This window comes from Artemia sp. Qi Xiang Cuo, chromosome 2 (assembly GCF_049724085.1).
Source record: "Artemia sp. Qi Xiang Cuo chromosome 2, ASM4972408v1, whole genome shotgun sequence".
NCBI classification, from domain to species: Eukaryota; Metazoa; Arthropoda; class Branchiopoda; order Anostraca; family Artemiidae; genus Artemia; species Artemia sp. Qi Xiang Cuo.
Window position 1 is genome coordinate 47444580 of NC_142795.1, and position 19662 is coordinate 47464241.

General features: G+C 38.0%; 1 protein-coding gene across 1 annotated transcript in view; it reads left to right on the forward strand.

The window, feature by feature from the left end:
* shop (sulfite oxidase) overlaps positions 1–19662 on the forward strand; it is a 65047-nt gene that overhangs the window by 16735 nt on the left and 28650 nt on the right. Inside the window, exons 4-5 of the mRNA XM_089101359.1 lie at positions 16318–16428; positions 18857–19016. Of these exons, the coding sequence (XP_088957485.1) occupies positions 16318–16428; positions 18857–19016 (271 nt within the window). The remainder of the gene's footprint in view (positions 1–16317; positions 16429–18856; positions 19017–19662) is intronic.

Here is a 19662-nt window from a genome sequence, read left to right on the forward strand (position 1 = left end):
TGTAGGAGGGGATTGCACTCCAATGACTTCAAATTGTCAAAAAGGGCACATGAACTTTCAATTTACAATCGAATGAGCTACTTCCGAAGTGTCTACGACAACTGTTTCTATGCTAAGTGCCTTGGTGAAATTTTTTTATAATAATAACAAAACATACATTTTGTTCACTTTACTCTTTACTTATGCATCGATATTGCGCTGCCTATGATAAGCAAGCAATAGTTATAGGCAGCGCGCTAGCGCTGCCTAACTAAAGAACGATGTTGGCACAATGTGTGTTTTTTTCCTCCATACCCGGGCACTTCTTATCGAAGAAGTTGTCGTAGAAACTTCGAAAAGGGCTCATTCGATTGGAAATTGGAATGGCTCGCGCCCTTTTTAATAGTCGAAAGTGATTGGAGGGAAACTATCCCCCCCACGCCCATCAGTTCCCCAAACACATCCAAAGAGATAGCCATTTTGTTCAGCGGCGTTGATTTAAAGAGAGACAATGTTTTTTTGAGGAGGACACTCCCCCACAGCCCTCAGGGCACGGGTTTTAAGTTATGCCTTGGGGGCATATAAGAACGATGTTGACACAATGTATTATGAATTGTTTTTTTTTCCTTTAGAGCACGGCACTTCAGATGGAAGGGGTCGTCATAGAAACTTCAAAAGAGGCCCATTCGATTGGAAATTGAGAGTTCTAGTGCCCTTTTTAATAGTCGATAGTGAATGGAGGGCAACTAGCCCTCCTCCACGCCCATAATTCCCCTAAACACATCCAATCAAAATTTTGAGATACGGTAGCCATTTTGTTCAGTGTAGTTGATTTCCAGATAGTAAATATATTTTTGAGGAGGACAATCCCCCACAGCCCTCAGGGCAAGGGTTTTAAGTTATGCCCTGGGGGTGTATAAGGTTTTTATAGAAGGCATTGTCATAGAAACTTCAAAACAGACTCATTCAATTGGAAATTCGAAGGGCTAGTACCCTTTGTAATAGACGAAAGTGGTTGGAGGGCAACTAGCCACCCCCACGCCCATCATTTCCCCAAGCACATCCAATCAAAATTTTGAGATAGCCATTTTGTTCAGCGTAGTTGATTTCCATATAGAAAATATGTTTTTGAGGAGGATACTCCCCCACAACCCTCAGGGCAAGGGTTTTAAATTATGCCCTGGGGGCATATAAAGTTTTCAGTGAATGCGTTGTAATAGAAACTTCAAAAAAGCTCATTCAATTGGAAATTGAAAGGGCTAGTGCCTTTTTTAATAGTCGAAAGTGATTGGAGGGCAACTAGCCCCCCACACGCCCATCAATCTTCCAAACACATCCAATGAAAATTTTGAGGAGAACACTCCCCCACAACCCTAAGGGCAAGGATTATAAGTTATGCCCTGGGGGCATATAAAGTTTTTATTGAAATCCTTGTCGTTGAAACTTGGAAAAGAGCTCATTCGATTCAAAATTCAATGGGCTAGTACCCTTTTTAAGTACCCTTTTTCAATGGGCTAGTACCCTGGGGGCATATAAGGTTTTTATAGAAGGCGTTGCCGGAGAAACTTCAAAAAGGACTCATTCGATTGGAAATTCTAAGGGCTATTGCCCTTTTTAATAGTCGAAAGTGATTGGAGGGCAACTAGCCCTCCCCCCCCCACGCCCATCATTTCCCCAAACACATCCAATCAAAATTTTGAGATAGCCATTTTGTTCAGCGTATTTGATTTCCAGATATAAAATATGTTTTTGAGGAGGATACTCCCCCAAGCCCTCAGGGTAAGGGTTTTAAGTTATGCCCTGGGGGCATATAAGGTTTTTAAAGAAGGCGTTGTCGTAGAAGCTTCAAAAAAGCTCATTCGATTGGAAATCCAAAGGGCTAGTGCCCTTTTTAATAGTCGAAAGTGATTGGAGGGCAACTAGCCCCCCCCCCCCCCACGCCCATAAATCTTCCAAACACATCCAATGAAAATTTTGAGGAGGACACTCCCCCACAACCCTAAGGGCAAGGATTATAAGTTATGCCCTGGGGGCATATAAAGTTTTTATTGAAATCCTTGTCGTAGAAACTTGGAAAAGGGCTCATTCGATTCAAAATTCAATGGGCTAGTACCCTTTTTAATAATCGAAGTGATTTGAGGACAACTAACCCCCCTCTCACGCCCACCTTTTCCCAAAACAAATCCAATCAAAATTTTTAGATAGCCAATTTATTCAAGGTAGTTGAAAGTTTTGGAAATTAGGTCCTTAAGGATGACAACCCCTCCCCCCACAGCCCTCAGGGGAATGGTTGTAAGTTATGCCCTGGGGGCAAATATAGTTTTTATTGAAAGCGTTGTAATATAAACTTCAAAAGTGCTCATTCAATTGGAAATTGAAATGGCTAGTGCCTTTTTCAATAGTTGAAAGTGACTGGATAGCGACTAACTCCCATCTCACGCCCACGATTTTCCAAAACACATCCAATCAAAATTTTGAGATATTCATTTTGTTCAACGTAGTTGATTTCCTGATAAAAATTATGTTTTTGAGGAAGACAATCCCCCATAACGCCCACTATTTCCCGAAACACGCCCAATCAAAATTTTGAGATAGCCATTTTGTTCAGCGTAGTTGCTTTCCAGATAGAAATTATGTTCCTGAGGACAGTCCCCCACAGTCGTTAGGGCAAGGGTTGTAAGTTATGCCCTGGGGGCATATAAGGTTTTTTATAGAAGGCTTTGTCGTAGAATCTTTAAAAAAGGCTCATTCGATTTGAAATTCAATGGGCTAGTACCCTTATAATAATCGAAAGTGATTTGAAGGCAACTAACCCCCCTCTCACGCCCACCTTTTCCCAAAACACATCCAATCAAAATTTCTAGATAGCCATTTTACTCAACGTAGTTGAAAGTTTTGGAAATTAGGTCTTTAAGGATGACAATCCCTCCCCCCACAGCCCTCAAGGCAAGGGTTGTAAGTTATGCCCTGGGGGCACATAAGGTTTTTATTGAAAGCGTTGTAATAGAAACTTTAAAAGGGCTCATTCAATTGGAAATTGAAAGGGTTAGTGCCTTTTTTAATAGTTGAAAGTGATTGGATAGTGAATAACGCCCCTCTCACGCCCACCATTTCCCAAAACACATCCAATGAAAACTTTGAGATAGCCATTTTGTTCAGCGTAGTTGATTTCCCGATAGAAATTATGTTTTTGAGGAGGACAATCCCCCAGAACCCTCGGGGCAAGGTTTTTAAATTATGCCATGAGGGCATATAAGAACGATGTTGGCACAATGTACTATTTATTTTTTTTTTCTTTAGAGAAGGGCACTTCATATGAAAGGGGTCGTCATAGAAACTTCAAAAGGGGCTCATTCAATTGGAAATTGTGAGTTCTAGTGCCCTTTTTAATTGTCGAAAATGATTGGGGGGCATCTAGCCCCCCTCCACGCCCATCATTCCCCCAAACGCATCTAATCAAAATTTTTAGATAGCCATTTTGTTCAGCGTAGTTGATTTCCAGATAGAAAATATTTTTTTGAGGAGGACACTCCCCCACAATCCTCAGGGCAAGGGTTTTAAGTTATGCCTGGGGGTGTATAAGGTTTTTATAGAAGGCATTGTCGTAGAAACTTCGAAACAGACTCATTCAATTGAAAATTCGAAGGGCTAGTACCCTTTGTAATTGTCGAAAGTGATTGGAGGGCAACTAACCCCCTCCCCCACGCCCACCATTACCCCAAACACATCCAATCAAAATTTTGAGATAACCATTTTGTTCAGCGTAGTTGATTTCCATATAGAAAATATGTTTTTGAGGAGGACACTCCCCCACAACCCTCAGGGCAAGGGTTTTAAATTATGCCCTGGGGGCATATAAAGTTTTCAGTGAATGCGTTGTAATAGAAACTTCAAAAAAGCTCATTCAATTTGAAATTGAAAGGGCTAGTGCCTTTTTTAATAGTTGAAAGGGATTGGATAGTGACTAACGCCCCTCTCACGCCCACCCTTTTCCCAAACACATCCAATCAAAATTTTGAGATAGCCATTTCGTTCAGCGTAGTTGATTTCCAGATAGAAAATATGTTTTTGAGGAGGACACTCTCCCACAACTCTCTGGGCAAGGTTTTTAAGTTATGCCATGAGGGCATATAAGAACGATGTTGGCACAATGTACTATTTATTTTTTTTTTCTTTAGAGAAGGGCACTTCATATGAAAGGGGTCGTCGTAGAAACTTCAAAAGGGGCTCATTCAATTGGAAATTGTGAGTTCTAGTGCCCATTTTAATAGTCAAAAGTGATTGGGGGCATCTAGCCCCCCTCAACGCCCATCATTCCCCCAAACACATCTAATCAAAGTTTTGAGATAGACATTTTGTTCAGCGCAGTCGATTTCCATATAGAAAATATATTTTTGAGGAGGACACTCCCCCACAACCCTCAGGGCAAGGGTTTTAAGTTATGCCCTGGGGGTGTATAGGTTTTTTTTATAGAAGGCATTGTCGTAGAAACTTCAAAACAGACTCATTCAATTGGAAATTCGAAGGGATAGTGCCCTTTTTAATAGTCGAAAGTGATTAGAGGGCAACTAGCCCCTCTCCCCACACCCATCATTTCGCCAAACACATTCAATCAAAATTTTGAGATAGCCATTTTGTCCAGCTTAGTTAATTTCCAGATAGAAAATATGTTTTTGAGGAGGACACTCCCCCAGAGCCCCCAGGACAAGGGTTTTAAGTTATTTCCTGGGGGCATATAAGGTTTTTAAAGAAGGAGTTGTCGTAGAAACTTCAAAAAAAGCTCATTCGATTGGAAATTCAAAGGGCTAGCGCCTTTTTTAATAGTCGAAAGTGATTGGAGAGCAACTAACCCCCCCCCCTCCCCACGCCCACCATTCCCCCAAACACACCCAATGAAAATTTTGAGATAGCCATTTTGTTCAGCGTAGTTGATTTCCAGATAGAAAATATATTTTTGAGGAGGACACTCCCCCACAACCCTAAGGGCAAGGATTATAAGTTATGCCCTGGTGGCATATAAGGTTTTTATTGAAATCTTTGTTGTAGAAACTTGGAAAAGGGCTCATTCGATTTGAAATTCAATGGGCTAGTACCCTTTTTAATAATCGAAAGTGACTTGAGGGCAGCTAACCCCTCTTTCACGCCCACCTTTTCCCAAAACACATCCAATCAAAATTTTTAGATAGCCATTTTATTCAACGTGGTTGAAAGTTTTGGAAATTAGGCCTTTAAGGATGACAACCCCAAAGCCCTCAGGGCAAGGGTTGTAAGTTATGCCCTGGGGGCATATAGAGTTTTTATTGAAAGTGTTGTAATAGAAACTTCAAAAGGGCTTATTCAATTGGAAATTGAAGGGGCTAATGCCTTTTTTAATAGTGGAAAGTGATTGGATAGCGACTAACGCCCCTCGCACGCCCACCATTTTCCAAAACACACCCAATCAAAATTTTGAGATATCCATTTTGTTCAACGTAGTTGAACGTTCTGGAATTTAGATCTTTAAGGATGATAACCCCCTCAGAGCCCTCAGTGTAAGGGCTATAAGTTCTGTCCTGGGGGCATGTATGTTTTATATAGAAAGTTGTTGTATAAATCTTGGGCAGCATGATCACGCTGTTTAAGTAAAGAACGGGGACACTCGACAACGAGACAAGAAACGGTGACTAAGTAACGAAGAGGACACTCCCCCACAACCCTCAGGGAAAGGGTTTTAAGTTAAGCCCTGGGAGCATATAAGAACGTTGTTGGCACAATGTATTATTTATTAATTTTTTCCTTTAGAGCAGGGAAGTTCGTATCGAAGAAGTTGTCGCAGAAACTTCGAAAAGCGCTCATTCAATTGGAAATTGAAGTAACTTGTGCCCTTTTTAATAGTCGAAAGTGATTGGAAGGCGACTAACACCCCTTCCATGCCAACTATTTCCCGAAACACATCCAATCAAAATTTTGTTCAGCGTAGTTGATTTCCAGATAGAAATTATGTTCTTGAGGACAGTCCCCCACAGGCCTTAGGGCAAGGGTTGTAAGTTACGCCCTGGGGGCATATAAGGTTTTTCTTATAGAAGGCGTTGTCGTAGAAACTTTAAAAAAGGCTAATTCGATTGGAAATTCAAAGGGCTAGTGCCCTTTTTAATAGTCGAAAGTGATTAGAGGGCAAATAAACCGCCTCTCACGCCCACCTTTTCCCAAAACGCATCTAATCAAAACTTTGAGATAGCCATTTTATTCAACGTAGTTTTAATTTCTGGAAATTAGGTCTTTGGGGATGACACCCCCCCCCCACGAAATTAGGTCTTTTAGGATGACAACCCCCCCCCCAACAGCTCTCAGGGCAAGGGTCGTAAATTATGCCCAGGGGGTATATAAGATTTTTATATAACGCGTTGTCGTAGAAACTTCAAAAAGGGCTCATTCGATTGGAAATTGAAATGGTTAGTGCCCTTTTAATTGTCGAAAGTGATTGTAAAGCAACTAACACCCCTTCCCTGCCCACCATTTCCCCAAGCACATCCAATAAAGATTTTGAGAGAGCCATTTTTTCCACGCAGTTCAAAGTTCAGGAAATTATACCTTTGAGCAGGACACTTCCCCCACAGTCTTCAGGGCAAGGGTTATAAGTTATGCTCTGGGGGCATATAAGGTTTTTATTGAAATCTTTGTCATAGAAACTTGATAAAGGGCTTATTCGATTGTAAATTCAAAGGGCTAGTGCCCTTTTTAATGGTCGAAAATGATTTGAAGGTAACTAACCCCCCTCTCACGCCCATCTTTTCTCCAAACACATCCAATATTTTAGATAGCCATTTTATTCAGCGTAGTTGAAAGTTTTGGAAATTAGTTCTTTAAGGATGAAAACTCCTCCCCCCCACACATCCCTCAGGGCAAGGGTTGTAAGTTAAGTCCGGGGGGTGTATAAGGTTTTTACTCAAAGCGTAGAAACTGCAAAAAGTATCATTCAATTGGAAATTGGAAGGGCTAGTGCCTTTTTTATTAGCTGGATGTGATTGAAGAGTAACTAACGCCCCTCTCACGCCCACTATTCTCCCAGGCACATCCATTCAAAATTTTGAGATATCCACTTTGTTCAACGTAGCTGAAAGTTCTTGAAATTAGGTCTTTTAGGATGACAACCCCATCAGAACGCTCAGTGCAAGGGTTTTAAGTTATGCCCTGGGGTATTTGAAATTCAATTCGAAATTGAGAGGGCCAGTGCCCTTTGTAATAGTCGAAAGGGATTGGAGGTTAACTAACCCCCCTCTTACGCCCACCATTTCTCCAAACACATACAATCAAAATTTTCAGATAACCATTTTTGTTCAACGTAGTAGAAAGTTCTGGTAGGTCTTTGAGAATGACACCCCCCCCCCTTAGCACTCAAGGCAAGGGTTGTAAGTTATGCCCTGGGGGCATATAAGATTTTTATTGAAATTTTTGTCGTAGAAACTTCAAAAGGGCTCATTTGATTGGAAATTGAATTGAATTGGAAATTGGGCTAGGGCCATTTTTAATAGTTGAAAGTGATTGGAGAAGGACTAATGCCCCTCTCACGCCCACCATTTTCCCAAACACATCCAATCAAAATTTTTAGATATCCATTTTGTTCAACATAGTTGAAAGTTCTTGAAATTATGTCTTTTAGGATGGCAACCCCATCAGAGCCCTAAGTGCAAGGGTTGTAAGTTATGCCCTGGTGGCATATAAAGTTTATGTAGAAAGTTGTTAAAGAAATTTCAAAAAGGGCTCATTTGATTGGAAAATTGAAATTGCCCTTTTTAATAGTTGAAAGTGAGTGGAGAGTAATTAACCCCACTCTTACGCCCACCATTTCCCCAAAAACATTCAATCAAAGTTTAGAGATAGCCATTTTGTTCAACGTAGTTGAATGTTCTGGAAACTATGTGTTTAAGGATGACACACCCCCCAGATCCCTAAGAGTAAAGGTTGTAAGTTCTGCCCTGGGGGCATATAAGGTTTTTATAGATAGAGTTGTCGTAAAACTTCAAAAGGGGCTCATTCAATTTGAAATTGAGAGGGCTAGTGCCCTTTGTAATAGTCGAATGGGATTGGGGGTTAACTAACCCCCCTCTTACGCCCACCATTCCTCCAAACACATCCAATCAAAATTTTCAGATAGCCATTTTGTTCAACGTAGTAGAAAGTTCTGGTAGGTCTTTGAGAATGACAATCCCCCTTAGCACTCAGGGCAAGGGTTGTAAGTTATGCCCTGGGGGCATATAAGATTTTTATTGAAAATTTTGTCGTAGAAACTTCAAAAGGGCTCTTTTGATTGGAAATTGAATTGAATTGAATTGAATGGGAAATTGGGCTAGGGCCATTTTTAATAGTTGAAAGTGATTGGAGAGCGACTACCGCCCCTCTCATGCCACCATTTCCCCAAACACATCCAATCAAAATTTTTAGATAGCCATGTTGTTTAACGTAGTTGAAAGTTCTGGAAATTCGGTCTTAGAGGATGACAACCGCCCTAACAGACCTTAGGGTAAGGGTTGTAATTTATGTCCTGGGGGCATATAAGGTATTTATAGAAAGCGTTGTCGTTTCCAAAAGGGCTCATTCGATGGTAAATTGAAAGGTCTAGTGCCCTTTTAATAGTCGAAAGTGATTGGAAGGCTTGACATTTTTATAGTACAGATCGAAGTGGGTATAATGTATTATTGTTTGTTGTTGTTGTTGTTTAGACCAGGGTACTTTGTATCGAAGGAGTTGTCGTGGGAACTTTGAAAAGGGCTAATTCAATTGAAAATAGAAAGGGCTGATGCCCCTTTTAATAGTCGAAAGTGATTAGAGGGTATCTAATCCTCCTTCCACTCCTACCCTCCCACGTCCACCCACCCACCCCAACCCTCCCAATTGTGCTCTTAAAAATTAACCAAATCAAAATAGCGTAAGTCTATACAAGGAATAAAAGAAAGTAAAAAAATTTGTTTGCCAGTCGTATCAAGTTTTCCATTTCAGGTCAACTAGAGGAAGTATGAAACTAAATTAAACAGTACTATTTGTGTCCAGATTTTTATATGGGTGTATGTTGTTAAAAATTGCTGAATATTTTTCTCCAGCATATAAATAGCAGGCCAAACTATAAAGTCTTAAAAATCGAAAGGATTTAAAATAATATTTTCTTTTTCTCTGAAAAGACTATGTCAATATTAAACAAACAGAAATTAATTAAAAAAAAATTTTCCCACAAAATAATTTTTTCAAGAAAAGTAAAGAATTATATTAAACAAAAATGAGCAAAAATAAAATCAAATAATCTACGAAGCGTGAAACTACCACAAATCAGCATCGGCATCAGCATCAGCAATTTGCACTTTACTGAAAAAACACAAATGAATGTGCATTGTCAGTTTAATATACATATGCTGATATTTAGTAATCAAAATGTTAATATTATTTGATTTATTAAAGTTATAAAAGTAAAAACATTTATATTTTTTTCAGCAAAGTGTAAATTTTGTTCTTGCCTTGGGAAGGCATAGGGGTTTTGCGCCCAACTTGTGTTAATTTCTGCTCGTTTTGAGTTTGACTCGGTTATTTATTGTAATTTCTGTTCGTTTTGGGTTTCCTTTATTTATCGACGCTGATTCGTGGTAGTTTCACACTTGGTAGATTATTTGATTTTATTTTTGCTCATTTTTTGTTTAATGGAATTCTTTACTTTTCTTTGAAAAACGTATTTTGTGGAAAAAGTTTTTTTTAATTAATTTAAGTAGAGAAAGTATTCAAAAGTCATTGAACCCTGTTCACACAAAAAGTATTGGGTATCGTCCACTAGGCGTACATCAGAAGATTTTCCCATCTAAATTTCCTTTAAAAGGCTTTTTTTTTTAAAATATATAATTTCAAAAGCGTGAATTCAAAATCACAGTTAGAATTACGAAAATTTAAGATGAACAGAACTCTTTATTTCAAATAAGAAACCAAAATAATTTCTTTAACCTTTTTCTTATTCTGCTATGATCCCTAATTCCCATTCCCCAAATACAGGAATAGAAAAATTAAAGAAATAGAATATAAAATAAATCCCATAAGATATATCAAAATCAAAACAAATGTTTTCTACTGAAAATGAGGAGCAGCATTAAAACTTAAAACGACCAGAAATTATTCCGTATATGAGGGAGGCTGCCCTTTCCTCAACACCTCGCTTGTTGTGCTGGAGCTTTTTAGTGCATTCAAAATGCTAGTTATTCTAATTCAACGGCCGTTGAATTTCAATCAGGGCCGTGTCCAGGATTTTTTTTCGGGGGTGGGGGTCGGGGTTACAAAAAAACTTTAAAAAGTGTATTAAAATGTGTTTGTATGCATTTTACTACGTTTTTACGAGTCAAACATTTTTTAGGGGGAGGGTTAACCCCTCCCCCCCTCTTGATACGGCCTTGATTTCAGCAGTTGTTCTTATTTAGGATAAAATTCGAGTAGTCAATATTTTCAATGAATAGTAGTTTTGCTAAACAAGTTTTTAATAGTATTTTTACTATAGAATTTCGGATGGACGGAGAGGGGTATTAATGAACATATGGATTGAAATTCTGCGTGACTGTTGATCTTCTGCGCGGCTGAAGCCATCGCGACCTCTACAACAGGGTTCTCTGATGCTTAAATAGAATGTATACATATGTTTAAATACATTGAAATATTGTATATGAAAAGGAAAAGAGAAATATTGCCATTTGAAATCGCTGAAAACGAAGCTCCTTTTAGGACTTGCCCAACCCTCCCCCCTTCAATGGGAATTTCCTGGTGAAGCTCATGATGCCACGCCTCACCTTTTCCTTCTCTGTGCGGGTAGACATGTGAATGTAATATTTTATGCTAGTTTTAAAAAGATGGTCGCAATAGGATGGGCACTATTACCACTTTCCCTCAGCACCAATAATAAAGGTTTGGATTTAAAATATTCCTGAAATCAAGAGGGATTAGATATAAAATTCTACCCCGCCCCCCCCGTAACTCATTCTATGTATATCTAAATACTCAATAAACGTTAGGATATTTGAACACTAAAATTTATTATTTGAGGCATCTGCCCCCTGCCTATAAAATGATCCACTGCCCCTCCTTAATATCTGATGCGTGTCTGCATTTCATCGTATAAAGCGAATTAGTTCAGTTAAATGAAGCTTTAAAATAAATCTGTAAAAAAAAATTCTGCAATAAGAAGGAAGGTATGCAGCGCCCTGCAGCACCCTTATTCATGCCTAGTCTAAATGAACGGAGGTGAAAGACTAATTTTTATTCCCCCCCCCTCCATGCCTGTCCCTTCTTCTTTCTTTTTATTTGTCTTGATTTCGCTTTGGCTACTCAATTTTACATTTGGAGAATTTTCGATGGAGGATTTTCGGGGAAAAATTCGCCGGACTCCTTTCTCTTCATTCTATGCGTGAAACATCCCTAAATGCCAATTCGCCTCCAAAAATATATCAGGTTTGTGCTAGCACATAGTTACACATGTCACATACTTACACATTACACACATCTCACATACTTTACACATTACACATACTTACACACAGAAGTGTACGGAGCCCCCCTCTCTGCAGATTTTTTTTTGCACTTGCCCCCTCCAGGGAAAATGTAGTGCTCATTGAAGTGCCTTTGACCCAGGTTACATGTCCTTTTAAGTTTCAAAGTGATCTGAATCTTTTTCAGAATCATCAAAAGTAATGTGGCATATACTGCGGAACATGGGGCGTTTAGACGCTCGGGAAGCCTAATTTGTGCTTCCGACCTTACATATTGAAATTCCGTGCAAGATTACGGTTTTGACAAAGAGCTCAAGATCCTTACATAACAACTGGTGGCATATCAGATGCTTTAAAGTACCTGGGGTCGCGAATTTAGGAATTCAAAAAAAGAAAAAGAAAACAAGATGCGGTCATGTCAATATCTGCCTACTGAAAAGTATTTGTGAAAAAATGGCCAAATGCACAACTTGGGACCATTGCCGTTGAGGCTATGTGAATATTTTCCTCTCCTGGAGGCACATTTTTTAGACCTATCGATCATTCTGAGTGAAATTGCTACCGTAAAACTCGGTTCTGATACCATGAGAGGGGGGGGGGGCAGGAAGGTGACTGGGACTAAAAAAGGTACGGGAGTGGTTGCCTTCTGATTACTTTGGTGTTTAAAAGGGGCTCTAGAACTTTCAGTTTGCTATTGAATGACCCCTTTCTCAAGTTGTTGTGACCAACCATTCTATACAACGTGGCCTGAAAAAATAAATCAGTGAATAATTAATGGGAGATATGTCGCTTTTTACCTAGCTAAGGCTAGTACCTTAACTCTCATTTCTGCTGATTTTTCATTTGACATTGTTTTATATATATTAATTATAGTAATGTAGGCTACTGACTTTTTTTTATGTATCAGCACCTAATGCTCAAGATGATTTCTCGCAGGGAATTTGTTTGATTTTTGTCAGCAGAGTTTTCCCACTCTTGTGTGGGAAAACTCACAAGTTTTTTTTTCTTTTCTTTTTCTGGTTTAATGTAGATTACACCAATCGGCCGTGCAATTCAATACTGTCAATTTTTTCTTTCTCTTTGAAAGAACATCCAGTCTAATTGGTTTGGAAAAGAAAGATACAACGGATAGAGCAACCCAAAAATCCTTTGCCCTTCCCCTCTACCTTCAGCACAAGCCTCTAATAGTCAGCGACGATTTAAGAAATCAGCTAGATTCAGACTATGCCCCAACGAAGTTAGTGATTCGCGTCCCGTTCAAAATCAGATCATTTAAGACGGTATATTTCACAACAAATTGCCATACAATTGTCCTTAATGAAGAACTTCACCGTATTACAATATCTCTTACTACTTTCTGCAGATTCTGCCATATCACCGAGGAGCCCAGTCCCTTTGGTACGTTTTGTTCAATTGTCCTCTCGGGAAAGACCATTGAAGAAAGCTTTATTTAGGCGCTAGTAAAGATAATTAAAAGTCAGTCCTGAGAGTCATCCATCTTCCATTCAGTTAGTATCAGAGAAATGGACAATGAAGTCATCGGTTTTCTAACAAGTATTGGTGTTTACCCACACTGACTGACTTTTTTCTATCGAAAAAAGAAAAACTTGCATAAATTTGTAATCCTTTAGCCGAAGAAAAAGAATAATTTGAGAAAGCCCCTTGAAAATGATGTTAGGCTAAATCTGATCCTCAAGTCTTATCCAAGAAGTGGCTAGAGAGCCACAAAACCACCCATTGTAACAAGAACCCGAAAAAGTTTTGTCAATAGCAGGAACTTGCCCTCCACCTCTGTCCCTAAGTAAGGTTTTTTAAGAGCCAATCGTAACGGCGAAGTTGGTCAGAAATCCCAATAGACAGCCTTTCAGGTAGTTATGAACAAAAAAAGAAGAAGAAAAACACAGACAAAAAAACTAAAAACTCGGTGATTGATGAGTGAAGATGTGTAACATGTTTCTGTAATCTCTATCTAGTAGATTTTCCTTTTAGAAACATTAACTGATGGAAGCAGATCGTTGTGACGTCAAGATATATTTTTTTTAAATTTTTATCATAAATTAAAATTATCCGCATAATTGCGGAGTCATTGTTTTGTTTTGATATAGAACTAGATAAATAACCTTACTGCGAAATAAGATAAAAGTTAAAACTGCGACTAAATTTATTTTTAACTATTTACGAGAACAGGATTAATATGTGGTCACAATTAGGTCATATTATCTCTATGGAATTTTTTGTGATGCAAGATTTTCCCTTTTTCACAATTTGCATAGCAAAAACAGACGGAAAAAGTGCTTAGCAAATTGCTGAAACTTCAGTCCAATTATGCAATCAATATTCTTTGAGCTTTTACTTTCCTTTAAGCATTTCTTTTGGCTTTTCTTCACCCGAGTAAAATAGTTCAGGCAACAATTAAGGAACAGTCGGTTACTAGACTTCGGAAACCGATGGTTACTTTACATTACAGTGCTATTTGAGTAGGTTGCTTACTGGAATACTAGTATAATTAAGCATTTATAGATAATTACAGATTTTGCCCAAAGGTGATGTTTGGGTTTCTTATTTAGAGGGACCAAGTGTGAAGAATTATTTGGGGAGGGGGATTAAGGTCTGCAGAGAACACTAAATGAACTTGGCGCTCAGTATAATTCCCTTTGTCTGATTTCTATTGAAAATCTTTTTGATCGAACTGTAATTGCCTGGAACATATTATAACGATTTTAGGAAAACCTTAATTAAGCCACTTTATAAGAAAGGTGATAAGAGTGAGTGTGGTAATTATGGAGGCATTAGTCTGGTCTCTATAGGTTGCAAATTACTTAGTATATGATACTTTTTAGACTGAGAGATGCTGTAGACAAAGTTTTAAGAGAAGAACAGTGCGGTTTTAGAAAAGGTAGAGGATTTGTCGAGCAAATTTTCACTGTTAGATTAATAATTGAGAAGTGCTTGAGTTGTCAATCACCTTTGGTCCTCAGTTTTATAGATTATGAGCAAGCGTTCGATTCTGTTGATAGAAGAGCTTTAGCAAACGTTTTATCATTGTATGGTATACCAGGCAAATACATTGAAGTGATTAGTGCTATGTACGAGAATAACATTGCTGCAGTTAAGGTAGGATATGAGGTTAGCAACTGATTTTGTATTAAATCTGGAGTTTAGCAGGGTTGTGTTCTATCCCCCTTTATATGGATTATTTTGATGGACTTTGTCTTGAGGAGCACAGGAAAAGCAATGGCAGACCATGGAATCAAATGGGAAGGAAAATATCTCCTGGACTTATATTATAGTAATGATTTAAGCATCCTAGATGAAAGTGTGAGCAAAATGAATGAACTTTTAGAGGTTTTACGAGTTCAGGGTGCTAGAATAGGTTTAAAAATTAATTTTAAGAAGACTAAGTCACTAAGGCTAGGAATAAGTGAAGATGAAAAGGTGACGTTGGGTAATGAAAGGATTGATCAGGTGGGCAGCTTCACTTACCTTGGTAGTATTAGTAAAAACGGCGGGAGCAGTGAAGATGTGAAAAGTAGAATAGCCAAGGCCCAGGGTGTTCTTTCACAGTTAAAAAAGGTTTGGAAGAATAGGAAGATAAGTCTGCAAACAAAGATTAGAATATTAAAAGTTACAGTGATGACAGTGTTCAAATATAGCTCTAAAGCATGGGTGCTCCGAAAAGCGGATGAAGATTTGCTTGATGTTTTCCAGAGAAATTGCTTACGGATTGTTCAAGGCGGCTGACTGACCGTATTTGAAACAGTAAGCTGTACGAAAAATGTGGTTCAATACCGCTTTCTAGGGCTATAATGAAAGGAAAGTTGCGGTGGCTAGGACATGTTGTGTGGATGAAGGATTACAGATTGCCGAAGATTGTCCTTTTCGGCCAACCGTCTAGGGCTAAACGGAGAGCAGGTCGTCCTCGCCTGGGGTGGGAGGACGTCATAAAGAAAGATTTAAAGGAAATGGGAACTTCCTGGAAGGGTATAAAAACGGAGGCTTTGAATAGAGTGGGATGGAGGAGGAGCGTGCGTAGCTGTTTTGACCTCAGGCGGCTTGGTGCTGCGGTGAGTTGTTAGTAGTAGTAGTAGTAGTAGTTTTGCTCGAAAATAGCAGCTTTAATTACTGAATTGACCAATTATATAACCATTCAATCTTACTTGCTTGGCATGTTGAACCGAGTGACAGATACAGTAGTGACACGGATGAATTTTACATACAGCTACAGGATCAAATAAACAAGAGCCATGGTACGCATATAGTGCTTCAGTTAAGAGACTCTAATGTCCGGACTGGTAGAAATCAGGTAGAGAATCAGACTGGGTCCTGCTTAGGCAAGTTTGGTTTAAGGAAGGAAAATAGCAATGGTGATAGACTGTTACAATTTAATAGTACAATAATCTGGTTCTAAGCCATACGGTGATCGGTCATAAAATGGTACGCGTATGATCGTAAGACGACTAACGTCAATTATGCTACTGGAAATCGAAGACTGTTAGGATCGATACAGGGAGAAGACGAGTAAGAAGACGTGAATAGTGAAGATGCAAAGATCTAGTGTTAATTTTAAGGTGTAAAGGGTAACTATTTCTAAATAGTTTTAAAGTTGGTAGAACTCGGGATGACAATTTGAGAGGGACTTCATTTTTTTTCGTAAATAATTTGACCAAATTAAAATTTTCATTAAAGACTGAATTCAAGTAAAAGTTTTTCAAGCATTTCAGTGACACTTGTTGTAACTGTGTAATTTATATTCGTTTTTAAGTTTCAAGCTACGTATGATAGTTCTTGATTTCCCGTTGAAAACATGTCTTTGTTTGCTGATGATTTTTTTTTTTTTTTAGTTTTTTTTTAGGAGGCGAAAAGATATTGATGGCTGCAGGAGGAGCAACGGAGCCATTTTGGGGACTCTATGCCGTTCATTTTGCACCAAGGGTCATGGAACTGATGGAACAATACAGGATTGGCAAGTTCTTTTTTACCAATTCTAATAATTTATTATTGCTATTTATTTAAGACATATCTATTAGTAGATTCGAGAGTTTGAAAATCAAGAAATAATTACCTTAAAACCCTGAAAAACATGCTCTTTATCACAATAGTAGTTAAATCGGGAGAAAAAGAAATAAAGGGGAGCATTTTTACATTATTCTCCTTCATGCTGACAAATTAGTTTGAAAAAGTAATTCAATATAATTTCAGTGGTACCATAAATTGCGATTGGATTGAATTACTGTTTCTGATTTAGTGAATCTGTCTCCATTATATTTAAAATAAAACAATAGATCAATACATTCTTTGCTCAAATTTGATATTAGCTGAGTTCTTTTCCAAACTAGGCTTACCATACATCCTTGTTTCCAATAACATTTGTAGAATGTATGGTCAGAAACGGAAATTGACCTATATTAATACCAATCAAAACACCTACTCTATATTTTATTATGAAAAATTTTCCCAAAATACTACCATTTATCAGTTTCGTGTTTTTTTTTTTTTTAGTTTAATCAAGCGTTCTTAAGTATTTAAATCTGTCATACTGAGCTGAAACGTCTTAGTAGTTTCATGAGGAATCAGCGTTCCGACTGTCGTTTTTTCTATCCAATCCAAAACAGATCGATAGATTCTTCCTTCTTTTGCAAATAGGGACGAAGCCATTAGATATTTAGTCTAAAGGGATAGCCATATTTCAAACAAGTATTAAATATGTTGATAAATCCCTCTTAATAAAGGCGGACGATTTCCTAATTCATATATCTAGTAATTTCTGTTCATTTTGAGTTTGAGTTGAATATCACTTTTATGTCTGGTACATTACAAGTTCATTATTGGTTTCATTTTTTAAAAGTATAATATCTGTTTCTTTTAAATCTTAGGTCATTGTATTCATTATAATTCCTGTTAGATTTTTTGCTCTGCTCACATAGCTTCGCTCTTTACTTTTGTTTAACTTTTTGTCTAATATAATAAAGAAAGTTATTAAGACGAGAAAGAATTGCATTCTCAAACATTTTGCTAAATAGAGAAATTAGCCGATAGTTGGCTGTGTCATTTAATGTACCCCCTTATAAAAATATGATGACTCGAGCGGCCTTGATACTATTCGGAGAAAAACCGCGCTGAAAGGAGAGGCTAATAGCCAGAGGCCAGATGACCAGCGTCATCTGGCTAAATTTCGGTCAGGGAGAAATATTGGAAGGAAGTGAGGACTTAATTACTTTAGTTGGGAAATTATCAGGGTCAGATGACGAGGAATTCTAAAATCCCATAACAATTCTTGTAATTTCTATATCAGACGCTGGTTCCAAGAACATTGACTTAATACAAGGTGGCCCAAAAAAAGGCCTCAAATTTGATTGTAAAGGAGAAGAATTAACAGCAGAAGTGGTGGTTTTTACCAGTATTCGGAAAATATGAAGTAAATTCATCTTGAACTTTCGGTTCACCCTCGAATATGTTTGCCTTAAAGAATCGGAAATGAAGGGACCGATGGAGACTGAAAGGACTGTCTAAAGACAGAGTTTATTACATGCCAAGCTTTTCGAATATCTTTACCGCAACCTGAAAAACAATTAAAATAATACTGGGACTTGGCCTTTCAACACACAGAGTTATAGATATTCCGGTAGATTTTGAACCGCTGAAAACGAATGGCATTCTTTAGGGGCTAGCAGACTTATAAGCCCTCCAGAGACTATTTTTCTCCTACAACTCCTAAGGAAACCTAAGGAATTGCAAAGGCTGTATGTTATGATTTGTTTTATGATACTCGTATTGTGATTTCAGCCTCATATTTGTAAGTAATAACTTCAAAAACTAAGGCAATGGTGTTTCAATCTTAGCGATTTTAATGATTACCCTTTAGCCTTTGGGACAATTCCTTAGATGATATCTGAATGTTCATATGGTGAAAGACTAAAATTTATACTATGACTTTGGTTTCAATTAGGTGTAATGCGTCTACCTTTATGCTAAAATTTATCCATGAAGCTTCCTTTTTTAAATATTCTTTTCGAGTTAGTTGGCGCTTTTTCCCCTTAGACTGAATAGGGTGTTTTACCCCAGGAGGTTCATTTTTGGACCTTTTTAAGCATTTTGATAATATGAAAGTTTACATCAAAATGTTGGTTCCATGCCAGTTCAGGCCGTAGATGCACGGAGGGCGGATAGTTTGAATTCTTCTGGTTATGTAAATTTAAAAGGACACTATATCTCAGAGTTTATGACTCAATTAGCCCTCTTCTAACTCTATGTGATGCCTATTTTTCATGAAGAGGCCTTAAAAAAAATACATGGAAGACATGTTGCTCTTTACCAAGTGACCCTTTTGCACTTACTACGATGATAGTTATTTGAGCCATAGAATTATAAGACGCCTATTTTCCTCTTACTAGGCAATTTACACGAGGATGATGTGATCGAATCTCCATCTGAAGAGGATGGACCTTATGGCCAAGAACCCGTCAGAAATAAAGTATTAGTAGCTCGGTCCTCGAAACCTTGTAATGCTGAAACTCCTCCTGAACTCTTAATACAAGATTTCATTACTCCAAAGTAAGTCATTTAATAATTAATTTACATTGTCATTTATAGTCATCGCATAAATGTATATATATATCAATTGTACTTATCATCACATAAATATTATATTCATCTAGCACAGTGGATTAATGCTCTGCTTGACAATACAGGGCCTAGGAATGGATCCCCACCGTAGCAAGGCTGGGCAACAGACTTGCTTTTTGTCCCTTTAAAAAAGACACAGCAACTGAAGCGTCGATTCTACGCCCTATGCGTCGGGAATGGCTCTAGAGGATCCTTATAATTTTTATATAAAATATACAATTTCCCATTTAATGTTTTGTTCAAGTTTAATAATCACTGTTGTTGTAATTGCACCCTTCCCCCCTTCCCTGTAACAGGGCGTGATATAGCCCTAGTCTAAGTACAAAAGTTTGCTGGTTTTACTTCTTTTTTTTAATATAAATTGCCTGTATTTGACTTTATAAATCAACTGGTGGTAAGAAAAAAGCGTTAAAATTATTCAAACCCACAGAATCAGCAAACTTTTTGTATATGGCCTAGGGCTATAGCCAGCCCCATCTGTTGCTGGGATGCAATTGTGACGGCTGTAGCTATTACGATTGAAAAGAATAATTAATGGTGAATCAAGTGGCATATTTTGTATTTGATTTTTGCC